Source organism: Tachypleus tridentatus, chromosome 2 (assembly GCF_004210375.1).
Source record: "Tachypleus tridentatus isolate NWPU-2018 chromosome 2, ASM421037v1, whole genome shotgun sequence".
In the NCBI taxonomy this organism is placed as follows: Eukaryota; Metazoa; Arthropoda; class Merostomata; order Xiphosura; family Limulidae; genus Tachypleus; species Tachypleus tridentatus.
The window spans coordinates 88,713,507-88,725,883 of NC_134826.1; the positions used below are offsets into that span (position 1 = coordinate 88,713,507).

Below are 12,377 nucleotides of genomic sequence, written 5' to 3' on the forward strand. Positions count from 1 at the left end.
ATGAATGAGCTTGGTAATTCAGGACCATCTATAATCAGATGTGCAAAAAGTATCTCCTAACAGTGGTAAGTAAACACATTGTTTTGCAACAGGTGAGAATCCACAAAAACAAATATCAATGGCAAAAACTGTCCCTTATCTCAGGCAATAGTGCCCAACATAATAAAAAAGAACTTCTGTTTAGAAAAGTGACACAAGTCACATGTACAAAATTTACTTCCATAAATCCCTTTAATCACAATCTACCTCTGCAGATATCTGAAACATGTAATCATGCTATCACATACAGAAACATACAGCACAAGTTACTAGACATAACATAGAATATTTATGTCACAGAGCTGTTGAAATGGATACTAGAAAGCCTGCAGGAGGTCTGGTGTGCATGGAAAGTATGCTACAGGCCTATTGTAAAAATACATAGTCATCATACAGAGGTGATGAAAATGAACTGTAATGACATGAATGAGACTACAAAATTGTTTTAATAGAGCAAACCTAGCCTTGGTACACACTGAACATGGATACAAATAAGAAATCTACACATGTACAATTATTTGTGGCCATAAAAATTTTTCAATCTATTCTTATATTCTGTCTACATTCCTTACATGTTCATAAGCTTAAAACTGTACTGTACATTAACTGGTAATAGTCACAGTTAATAGCTAATAATATAACTTGTGAAGTTGAGAATCTCAAAGAGTGTTATATGTACTATCGATCTCTAATTTAAAGCGACAGACTATGGAAAGACAGCTAGTGTTAACACTCAATTCTTGGGCTACTGTTTAAAAACAAAAGTTGGATTTAATATCCTACTATAACACCTGCATAGTTGAAAGAGTGAGCATATTCAATGATTGGATTTGAATCCAAAATTGTGAATTGCACACCCTAACCACCAGGCCATATTATCAAAAAACTTTTTTTTTTAAATTGTACAATGCACAACAGATGGACTAGTATAATAACACAGCAGTAAAAAAAGAAAAACAGATACAAAATAATTAACAATTTCTATAAAAAAAATACACATTAGTGGGCTGCATAGGAAAGGATGTTATAGTTTGTTATCAATAATTATAATACTAAAATCAAAAACATACGTGTGTATAAACCCTTGCTCATGAATGTGCTGTAATCCAGAAGCCACATTAACAGCCATACGAAGAAGTGATTCACTTTCCACTAACAACTCACGCTTCGATTGATCATTTATCAAGAATTTCTTCAAATCCTGTAAAAACCAAGCATTGTTTTGGCTACTTTAAGATTATTAAATATCAGAATTCCAGATATTACCAACTGTTAAAACACATTCTTCTGGAATTTGTTTCCTTTTGTCCTTTTACACTGATTACATACAATGCCATTAGTTTTAAATACAAACACACATCTTTAATACCCTATGCATTTTTAACAGGAATAATCCAATGTGTAAATAATGTACATGCAAAGGATAAAGGTTTCTACATTTCGTGATGAAAAGAAACCCATTTGAAGTAAAAATGTATTCTCAAGATGGCTGGTACAGGTATTAAAACTTTAATTAAAATAGAGAACAACAGTTTGCAAATTCTCTTTGTTAACCTGAAGATGACCTAAGAAGGTCAAAATGTTGTTCTGTACTTTATTCTAATTAAAGTTCTAATACCCACACCCATCCATTTCGAGAATACACTTCTACATCTGTCCTTCAACCATTTGTCTTTCACTTCTGCAACCTGCATATAAACCAAAATGTGACTTAAAATTTGTCTATCAAACACTTTTTTTGAGTGAAAAGTCTTAAACAGGCTGTCCCGTCTAATGAAGCTTTGGACTGTTGACAGATCATATTAATTTCCAGGTGTTTATATTACTCAACACTTTATAACTTTTATAAACAAATTTTCTGTATAATATATAATGTGTTTGGCACTATAGAAAATATAACTTACATGATTAGAATATGAACACTAGTCATGCTACAATATAACATAAGATCTTGGGACAACAAAGGACATACTGGTTCATCTCGGCTGTTCAAAACTCAAGCTAAGTTAGCCTAAATAAAAAACCCTTTGAAGCCAGTCTATTTAACATCTGAAGACAACACATTCCAAAGGTCACCCACCCTGTTAGAATAATGAAACTGTTATAGCAGAAGATGACTCCTAACCTACTAAAATTTACACTCAAGTCCCTTCATACAACTGTTCTCACTGTTACATAAAAATTGTTAATTATACATGGTTAATCTGTGTGGTACTGATATCAGTTAGAATTGTGAATTATACATGGCCAATCTGTGTGGTACTGATATCAGTTAGAATTGTGAATTATACATGGCCAATCTGTGTGGTACTGATATCAGTTAGAATTGTGAATTATACATGGCCAATGTGTACTGATATGTTAGAATTGTGAATTATACTGATCTGTGTGGTACTGATATCAGTTAGAATTGTGAATTATACATGGCCAATCTGTGTGGTACTGATATCAGTTAGAATTGTGAATTATACATGGCTAATCTGTGTGGTACTGATATCAGTTATAATTGTGAATTATACATGGCTAATCTGTGTGGTACTGATATCAGTTAGAATTGTGAATTATACATGGCTAATCTGTGTGGTACTGATATCAGTTAGAATTGTGAATTATACATGGCTAATCTGTGTGGTACTGATATCAGTTAGAATTGTGAATTATACATGGCTAATCTGTGTGGTACTGATATCAGTTAGAATTGTGAATTATACATGGCTAATCTGTGTGGTACTGATATCAGTTCGAATTGTGAATTATACATGGCTAATCTGTGTGGTACTGATATCAGTTAGAATTGTGAATTATACATGGCTAATCTGTGTAGTACTGATATCAGTTAGAATTGTGAATTATACATGGCTAATCTGTGTAGTACTGATATCAGTTAGAATTGTGAATTATACATGGCCAATCTGTGTGGTACTGATATCAGTTAGAATTGTGAATTATACATGGCCAATCTGTGTGGTACTGATATCAGTTAGAATTGTGAATTATACATGGCCAATCTGTGTGGTACTGATATCAGTTAGAATTGTGAATTATACATGGCCAATCTGTGTGGTACCAATATAATTAAGAATTGTTAATTATACATGGCCAATCTGTGTGGTACCAATATAATTAAGAATTGTTAATTGTACATGGCCAATCTGTGTGGTACTGACATCATTAAGAATTGTTAATTGTACATGGCCAATCTGTGTGGTACTGACATCATTAAGAATTGTTAATTGTACATGGCCAATCTGTGTGGTACTGACATCATTAAGAATTGTTAATTGTACATGGCCAATCTGTGTGGTACTGACATAATTAAGAATTGTTAATTATACATGGCCAATCTGTGTGGTAGTAATATTGTTAAAAGCTGTTTATAAAAAAATAAGTATGATGTAGGAATGACATTTCCAGAAAGTACAGAAACAAGGTAGAAAAAAATACACAAAACCACATGAAAAACATAGCATAAGTAGCCAAATCTTTCCAAGAATAACTTTTATTTATAACTAAATGTTGAATTTCTTTCATTTGCATGAATTCATGTTTGAATAATGCTATAAAGTCTTACATTGACAAATTTCCATAATTTTGCAATATTGAGTCAGTAGCTACTTACATAGAGATTTTTATATTTATCTCTGCCTTGTTTCTGCTGCTTATTACGTGTCAAAAACACAATAGATATATTTACAATCCAATAGATGGCATTACATCACACTTATTTTTTTAAAAATTGTTTTATTACTTGTTTCCCTTCTTTTTAAATGTTAATGAATGGAAGTCACTATGAAGGCAGTCTGGCATGATGAGTTGTCTTGGTGGACATCATGTGTTGAAGGTAATGAAACTATGAAGTTAAAATACAACAAGTCATCACAACAACTTCAAACACTGGTGAGCTAACCCTTCTGACATCACAATTTGAACAACCAGCAGAACATGGCTGTTCTACTCAATAATTCTATACTCAGTGATGTTTTGACTAAAATGAAGATCTTAGCAGCTTTTGAAAACCTTAAAAACCCAAGTTAAGAGTTTACAGAAGACTATGAAATCATTATAAGAGAGATTCAAGAATATAATGAATAATACATAGTATGTGTAAACCATGGTTTTTCCTGCTCATCCCTACACACCAAACATGGTACTGTTTAGTAACTGTTAATTATACACAGTCAAAATGAGTAACTATAATCCAACATGTTTCCCTGAAGCAATCATTGTTTAAAAATACACATTTAAAAGTATCACCATAGAAACAGCATGGCCAATCAATGAACACAATATTTAAATCACCTACTATCATGCAAAATAGGTTTTATACAGTGAGGGTAATACATGTAATAACATTTATATAAAAGATACTTTTTCAACATAGGTCAAAATTTAAGGGAGAAAAGCTGTGGTGAGCACAAACAAGATATTATCAATAATTAAGACTATTTTGATTACTTTTCCCTGACATTATCACATGAGAAAGTTTCTTCCACTGGTAAAAACAAAACTTAAACAGTTGTAAATAAGCACTTTTGTATTATAAAATAAAAAATACTAACCGCAATCCAGAAACACAAGTACATAAATATGTGGACTTAATAAATGTTTACCCATAAAAAGATTGAACTTAATTTGTGTCTGACACAAAACATGTGGTATACACATAAATAAAATATAAATTTAAACCTTACCATTGACACAAACTCCAGAAGGATCAAGAAAGGAGAGTCTTCAAGGCACTGTCCAATCACCCGTAAAATATTAGGATGACGAAGTTTTCTGTTGAAGATCAGAAAACAAATATTTTGCATCAAACGTTACTGAAGTTCCTTTATCTGTTGTAAATGTTAATAGTACATCAGTTTAATACAAGACTGTTTATGTTGACTACATAATGTTTGTATGATGCATTCTGATATTATTCTATCTTGTGTTCTGTTTTGTTATTTTCAAAAGACAACCTTGTGATCTCAGTGTTTGAAGACTGCATTTTCGTCTTTGTTCTCAGAAACTTTTTCTTGTACCATATTTTGTCTTGCTTGCATTCTCAAGTTACCTAGAATAACTCTGGCACTAAACATTAACTATCTGATTCATGCAATAGCAATCTATTACCCTTATCACTCCAATAAATGATACCACACAGAAAAACTATTTTTAATTATGTAAGGTATTCAACCGGATGCATTCCAAAAACTCACCTGAAAACCTCGACTTCATTCAGAAAATAATTATGTTGCGAGGGTAAAGCATCCTCATTCAGTATTTTAATAGCTACCCGAGACTGAGGTTGGTCCACACCAATTTCCTGAACCTGACCTTCAACCACTTTTCCAAACCAACCATTGCCAATCTCGTTCAAATACTGGATGTGGTGACGGTTGAAACTATTATCTATAAAGGTTTTTAATAATGATGCCAAGCAATAAGAGCACATAATGGTTTTTATCATAAAGAAGGCTTAAGGTAAACTAACAATATGCCATTTTTTAACATCTTTATTATCCAATTGAAAAATGAAAAATACTGCTTAATAAAAATGTTGTATCAATTTCTAACTTATCTTGTTCAATGTTCAACAACAGAACAAAAAAAAAAATTAAAAGTTTATACTCAAATAAATTAATAACTTGAAAATACTAATTAAATACCATACCAAGCCATTCTTCCAGGACAAACTGCTTTGATGGAACTTGACCAAAATAGGCTGGATGGGGTACTCTGTCAGCTGGCAGATCGCTTTGTTTCCTGAAATGAATTTCTGGTGGTTGATCGAATTCAACTTCATCTTCATAAAACTGCCTGCTTAGTTGATGATGGATAGAATCCAATTCAAATGATGATCTTGGAAGATTATGGTAAATTTTCTGGGATAAAGCTATTCCGTTGCTCTGTCCTAAGTTCTGTATGTGAAACACACAAAACACAAAATTATAACAGGTATAGCGAGCCACATCTTCAATAATCATAGTCAAATCCAACAGGACTATGATAAATAATTTTGTATTATCAATCATTAATCCAACAACCTTCAACTTCTATGCTTTCTTAGTAACTACCAATCACAACACAATACTATGAACAATATAATTTGTGAAAAACAGTGACTCACCTGCTTAATATTTAGAAACATACCATGTTAAAATGTTTCCACTTTTCAGTTTTAATTTTTAACTATAGAAAAACAATTTTTTTAAACAATTATATACAACTTCTCAGCTTTTAACACTCGTAAAGAAACTATCAAACACTCCAACCAAATCTGCACTTGTCCTTGATTATATAATTTATAAATAGCAGTATTTCAAACCATAGTAACACAATAAATAATAAAGTATTTCATGCCTGTCAAGTACTGAATACATTGTCTTTACTGGAATTACTGGCAAAATAAAATATCTGTAACATTCTTTTAAACTGTTAAAAAATTTGGAAGTTTACAAATGTAAGTGAACCCACAGGCATGTTTACATTTGATAAACATACATATAAAGCTACAAATTTATATTAGATACAACTTCTTACACACATCCAAACTACCCAGTTTAATGTAAACATGTTACACGAGCAGCACAAAGCTGATACTGTAATCTGATTCATGTTAACTTTAGACCCTTGTACATTTTCAACTAAATTAAACAAAGGTGAAAAAAACCTTATCTCAGGTATCATTCCAGTTTATTTCCTTGCACAGTTTGAAGGAACATATTTAGTAGAAGGTTTAATTAAGTGATTTTTCTGTGATTTATGCCAAATAATACTGTTTGTGAATACATTTATCATAACATCAGAATATTAGAAACAAACACAGTTGCTGTTGGTCATTCAAATTAGAAAAAAATTAGAAACACTTTGTTGTTCTGCATCCATTTCTTTCCTTAAGTTGAAATGTAGCAGTGTGTCAACTTACTTGATGATGTATCATGGTTTAATATACAGAGCAATCTGAACAAAAAATTAAACTTAATTCATTAGACACTTTAATATCACTTTAACTCTACGATCTAAAAGTCTGTGATCCAGCAATCTTTTTTTTTTCCTTTGCCATTTATCTCTTTCTTTATTTCTCTGGTTCTTGTGTTCTATCAGACTCAATTTTAACCATCCTTAAACCACCCCCTCATGCTGAATTTAAAACATCATGAAATATCTACTTATAATCAATTCAGGAAATTTAAAAAATATTCAGCCATGCTCAAGTTTAGAACACTCAACAACAACCAGTCATGGTCAGTTAATTTGTTTGTTTGTTTGGGAATTTCGCACAAAGCTACTCGAGGGCTATCTGTGCTAGCCGTCCCTAATTTAGCAGTGTAAGACTAGAGGGAAGGCAGCTAGTCATCACCACCTATCGTCAACTCTTGGACTACTCTTTTACCAACGAATAGTGGGATTGACCGTCACATTATACACCCCCACGGCTGGGAGGGCGAGCATGTTTAGTGTGACGCAGGCGCGAACCCGCGACCCTCGGATTACGAGTCGCACGCCTTACGCACTTGGCCATGCCAGGCCATCATGGTCAGTTAAACAATATCCAATCGTTTTGAATGTGGGAAATTTAAAAAAAAAACATTCAGCTACATTGAAATTAGGAAAAATAAACAACATACAGTTTAGTTGAATTCCAGAAAATTAAATGTAATCAGCTGTGTTAAATTTGGGAAAATTAAACAACCAATCAAATTCAATTCTGGAAAACAATATCCAGTCAAGGAATGTATTACAGGTTTGTACAGTTGGAAAAACATGTACATTCAATTTAGGTTATTTATATTTAGTTGAAAAGCAGTATTTCAATGTTTTTATTACAGATTTTTCTGTAAAATTACATCATAAACATTGACCTTTGAAGTAAAGAAACCAGCTGAAGAAATTAATAGAGAGAAACACAAAAAACAGAGGTATATTATTCTAGTGTGTGTGTGTGTGTGTGTGTGTGTGTGTGTGTGTGTGTGTGTGTGTGTGTGTGCGTGTGTGTATAATCACATACAACATATAATCTCAATTTCTAGAAGCTTATAACAAAAGTTAAATAGAAATATATTTTAAAAATCAATTTATTACTTACAGTAATAATACATACAGTGACAGTGCCATCTGGCTGCAGCAAACAGAGAAAAAATTCAAAAGTTTGATACATTTTATTTTATATTGTACAAAAATAGAATCAACACCAAAAAATACAAATGTAACTGCTATTGTTATTATGTAATGTCAGTAAAATCTAGGATACAAAAGGGTTAACAGAAGATTATAAGAAAATAAATACTGCCCCAATTTTCAAAGATAATTTGATCCAAAGAGAACTACAATTTTGTTGTTCTATATACCAAGGTTATATGTGTCACTTAACATTAAAACATTGGGAAAATATATTAGAATTGCATTTTACAAATATAATTGTAAGATATGGTGTTATATATCAAAGGTTCCTGAAAATCTCACCTTTAATCTCTGATGGGGGCAGCATAAACAACCAGCTAGAACTATAACAAAGCACACCAAAAGAACACCTGTTACAACACCAGGTAGATATGGTATAGAACCAGACTGAAGGAAATCAGGATGTAACAGAGATCCTGCCAATTTAAACACATTGTGTTTAGCATACGTCTTACATTAAACACATACTACAGACATTACTGGAAATGGTTTTACAAATAACCTATGTGTAATGAAGGAAATTCCAGACTACACGAGTAATCCATCTTAAAATACACATTTTATTATGTATTCTAATTTATGTCTAAATTTAACAATTACGTTTTTCTTTTCCTATTTGTCAAATGTGACTTCAGAAATTATTTAAATAAAGTTTATTTAGTTGTTATATTTTTTTTTAATATAAAGTCTTCCAAACTGTTTTATTTGTACCTGGTCAGGTGTTGCAATATCTTTTAATCTATTCACATAAACAGTCTCTGATTAGCAGGAATAGAGGGTTGCCACTTTAAATGGTGGATTTATGTATATAGATACTGACATTTTAATACCATCTGCTGGATTCCTATTCAAAAGAGTGTATGTCTATAGCGTATGACTATAACTACACATACGATTTACCTCTAGATGTTCATTAATGTTCCCATAACTCATCCTTTTACTTTAATTTTTAAATAAATATTTCCTTCAACACTTTTTATTATTGTCCCACACTTATTTTTACACTATTTTGCTCTTATTAACATGGTCATATGTCAGACAACATAAGAACAAACTGTTATTATTTTGAATCACATCAACTGTTTGTTCTGCTATGATTAGGTTAATGTTCAATAGGGCATCTAAATGTTGATACATCTATAAGGTAAAATATTGGCAAAATTAAAACAACTGGAAACTGGCTGTTTCTCATCACTAAATACATTTACACTCCAGTTTTCACTATGCTTACTAAATTCTATTAATAGATCAATGCTACTTTCTAGTTAGTGATTTATTAAAAAACATTAACAAACTTGACAGCACATTAGCAAAGAAAATGTGTGGTCTGTACTCCAACTGACCTTTACTTAAAGGAACTGTATTTACTAAAGGAATCACCAAAGCCTGAAGAAAACTTAAAAGAAGAAAAAACTGATGATGCATCTTCAAGGGCTGTTGTTCTTTACAAAATATCAACTAGCAGGTAGAGAAAAAAACAAATTGTTCACAGTGATAACGACTTCATCACACCTGCATGAAATGAAAAAATATACATTAGTTTTTATTTTGAAAAGAAAAAACTGGAATACTATTCACAGAAGGCTATTGTTTCTTTGTACAGAACTTTAATTAGGCCTCATTTGGAAAACTGTTTTCAAAATACAGTGATCTTAACTAGACCATAGTCTGTCTTTTGACAAATATTAAACTTTTGTCTCCTTATCCAATTGTTTTCTAAATATAAAGAAATAAAAGGCTTTTATTCTTCCAATTCCCCAAATTTTGTTATTAACCATTATTTTAAGTTTAGAGTTATATTTAAAATAAAAATTAACTGCATCACATCAGATACTTATTCTAAAGTTTTGCACACAGCTTATCTATACTGGTCTTTAACAGAATTTAAAATTAAAGTACTGAAGCTTAGACTTGCAGAAATCTGGATAAAAAGAATAATAAAATATTCATTGGACCAAAACAAGTTACTGAGAAACTTAAAATTATAAAACATACAACTTACTACTTGATATAGCCAATTATAATGACAGTATTCAGAGTTTAGAAAATGTATGATTCTGTCTAGGCTTGCCTGAAACTCGTTATTTTAGAATGATCTTTGGATTTTCCATATCAAATGAATGATGGTATAAACTCATTATTATAACATTACTGACTATTTACATAAATCGATGATGCACTTCCATTTTGATCAAAAATACTATTGCAACTCAGTTTTCAAAGGAAAAGTATCCCTTAAGATATACGGTAATTTATAAGAGTTCACAGAATTGTTCTTAAATAATGAAAATGTCTGAAGCGAATTTCTCTTATTACGTAAACAATGTACAATTAATGAATTATGACATAGGCCTGGGTTTTTCATGACAGCACAAACTTCGTGCCCCTCAGTGACAACACAGTCAAAAAGACATTGGACATGAATTTGAATGTTTTATGCGACTACTGGTGACATACCACACAGGTGTTTTATTAAACAGTTGGTCGTTGTGGGTTTTGTCTGTGCCTAATCATGTATTAACACGTTACGACTTTTATATTAAAACTAGTATCTAGTCTACCAGGAAAGCAGAATTGTCAAGGTAACTTCAAAGTTTAAGTTTAATTTATTAAATGCTAGTTTACTTATTTGACTTTTAAAATTAGCCCTAATTACAGAACCACAAACTGTATTACAAGAATCGCGTTATTTTTCAGTCTACGCCTAGATTACAGTAATTATTAACTACTGACTACGCCTATGTTGCCCAACTGTACTATCTGTAAAGATAAAAACAATAAAAATATCGAAACAAACACTTTCTGAAGCAACACTCATGCGATTGTAAAAATAACGACATCAAAACTGAAATCTACTTCCGATCATCAATAAACATTAAGGTGCAGTTAAATTATTAAAATAAAACTATACATACTTATAATACCTGCTTAAAGAAATATAACAACAGCTGACCGTTACCAAATCACATACTTATTACGTATCGAAAATCTGATACTCAAAACAATAGAGTGGGCGGGTAGCACTAAAGTAAAAGTAGAATTTAAATTATTTAATAAGCCGATTAATTACTTTGATTTTTATTGATCTCTTTCTCCTCATTGTTCAATGAACTTTTAAGTTTAATAAATATTATGCTGGAACTATGGCTATGAAAATAACTTACAAACAAAATGTATAAATGTTTTAAAGAGTTTCCACATCTATAAAGTAATTAACCAACTACTGTTTTATTTTATTTGCTTAAATTAATTAGTCATCACATGCAAAATAAAATCACTCAACATGTGGACAACAGTCGTCCATTTGGTCTTTTAATTACGGTTGTCCCTCCTGACCCACCCTTGAGAAAAGTAAATCTACGTCCATTCTTTACTTTTTTAGGAATTCCCCACTAGTACAGTGGTTAGTCGACGGGCAACGTTAAAATCAGGGGTTCGATTCCCTTATATGGGCTCAGCAGATATCCGATGTGGCTTTGTTATAAGGAAACATACACGTACTTCTCAGGAAAATTATCGAATCTTCTTTTAAACCCATGTAAAGTGCCGGCCTCCACTATTGTCGATACAACCCTATTCCAGGAGTTAGTCACTCTTATTAGCAAATTAAAACTTTAATGGAATTGAGCCTGACTTTTCCAGGTCTTTAACTTTTGTCCTCTTATCCTATTATTAACAGAATATAGCACGCACGCACACACAAAGAAACCGAAATTTTGTTATTTTTTCTTTGTTGTTCTGTAGGCCCCCGATTAATCTTGCAAACTTCTATAATATTAGACTTATATTGGTGGTGTGAAAGTCTAGTAAAATATATTTTGCAACGACATTACACAAAATTTAAAATGTTGTTGGACAATCAGTATGGTTTGACTAGGAGGAAATCTTGCATTTCTAATCTTTTTAGATATTTTTAAAGTGATTATTATTTATGCAGGTAAGGGTACCGGTGTGGATTTGGAATAACTGGATTTTCCAAAAAAAAAACATTTGACAAGATGCCACGTAAAAGACTTCTTAAAAGTCATTTCTGTTAAGTATAGGCAATAGGATGGCCTCGTTAAATAGAAAACTGGTTATATGATAGAAAGCAAAGGGTTGTTATAAACATAGTTCAGTCAAACTGCATAAATGTTGCGAATGAGGTAGTTGTTCCTTTTTTATTTACATCA

General features: G+C 31.6%; 1 protein-coding gene across 1 annotated transcript in view; it reads right to left on the bottom strand.

Annotated features, from left to right (window-relative positions):
* Positions 1-11,148, bottom strand: part of LOC143244455 (uncharacterized) — a 37,087-nt gene extending 25,939 nt beyond the window's left edge. Inside the window, exons 1-7 of the mRNA XM_076489141.1 lie at positions 11,130-11,148; positions 9,549-9,663; positions 8,488-8,621; positions 5,696-5,942; positions 5,241-5,433; positions 4,731-4,818; positions 1,110-1,240 (exon numbers count right to left, since the gene is read on the bottom strand). Coding sequence (XP_076345256.1) covers positions 1,110-1,240; positions 4,731-4,818; positions 5,241-5,433; positions 5,696-5,942; positions 8,488-8,621; positions 9,549-9,630 — 875 coding nt within the window. The 5' untranslated portion in view covers positions 9,631-9,663; positions 11,130-11,148. The remainder of the gene's footprint in view (positions 1-1,109; positions 1,241-4,730; positions 4,819-5,240; positions 5,434-5,695; positions 5,943-8,487; positions 8,622-9,548; positions 9,664-11,129) is intronic.
* Between the last annotated feature and the right edge of the window lie 1,229 nt (positions 11,149-12,377).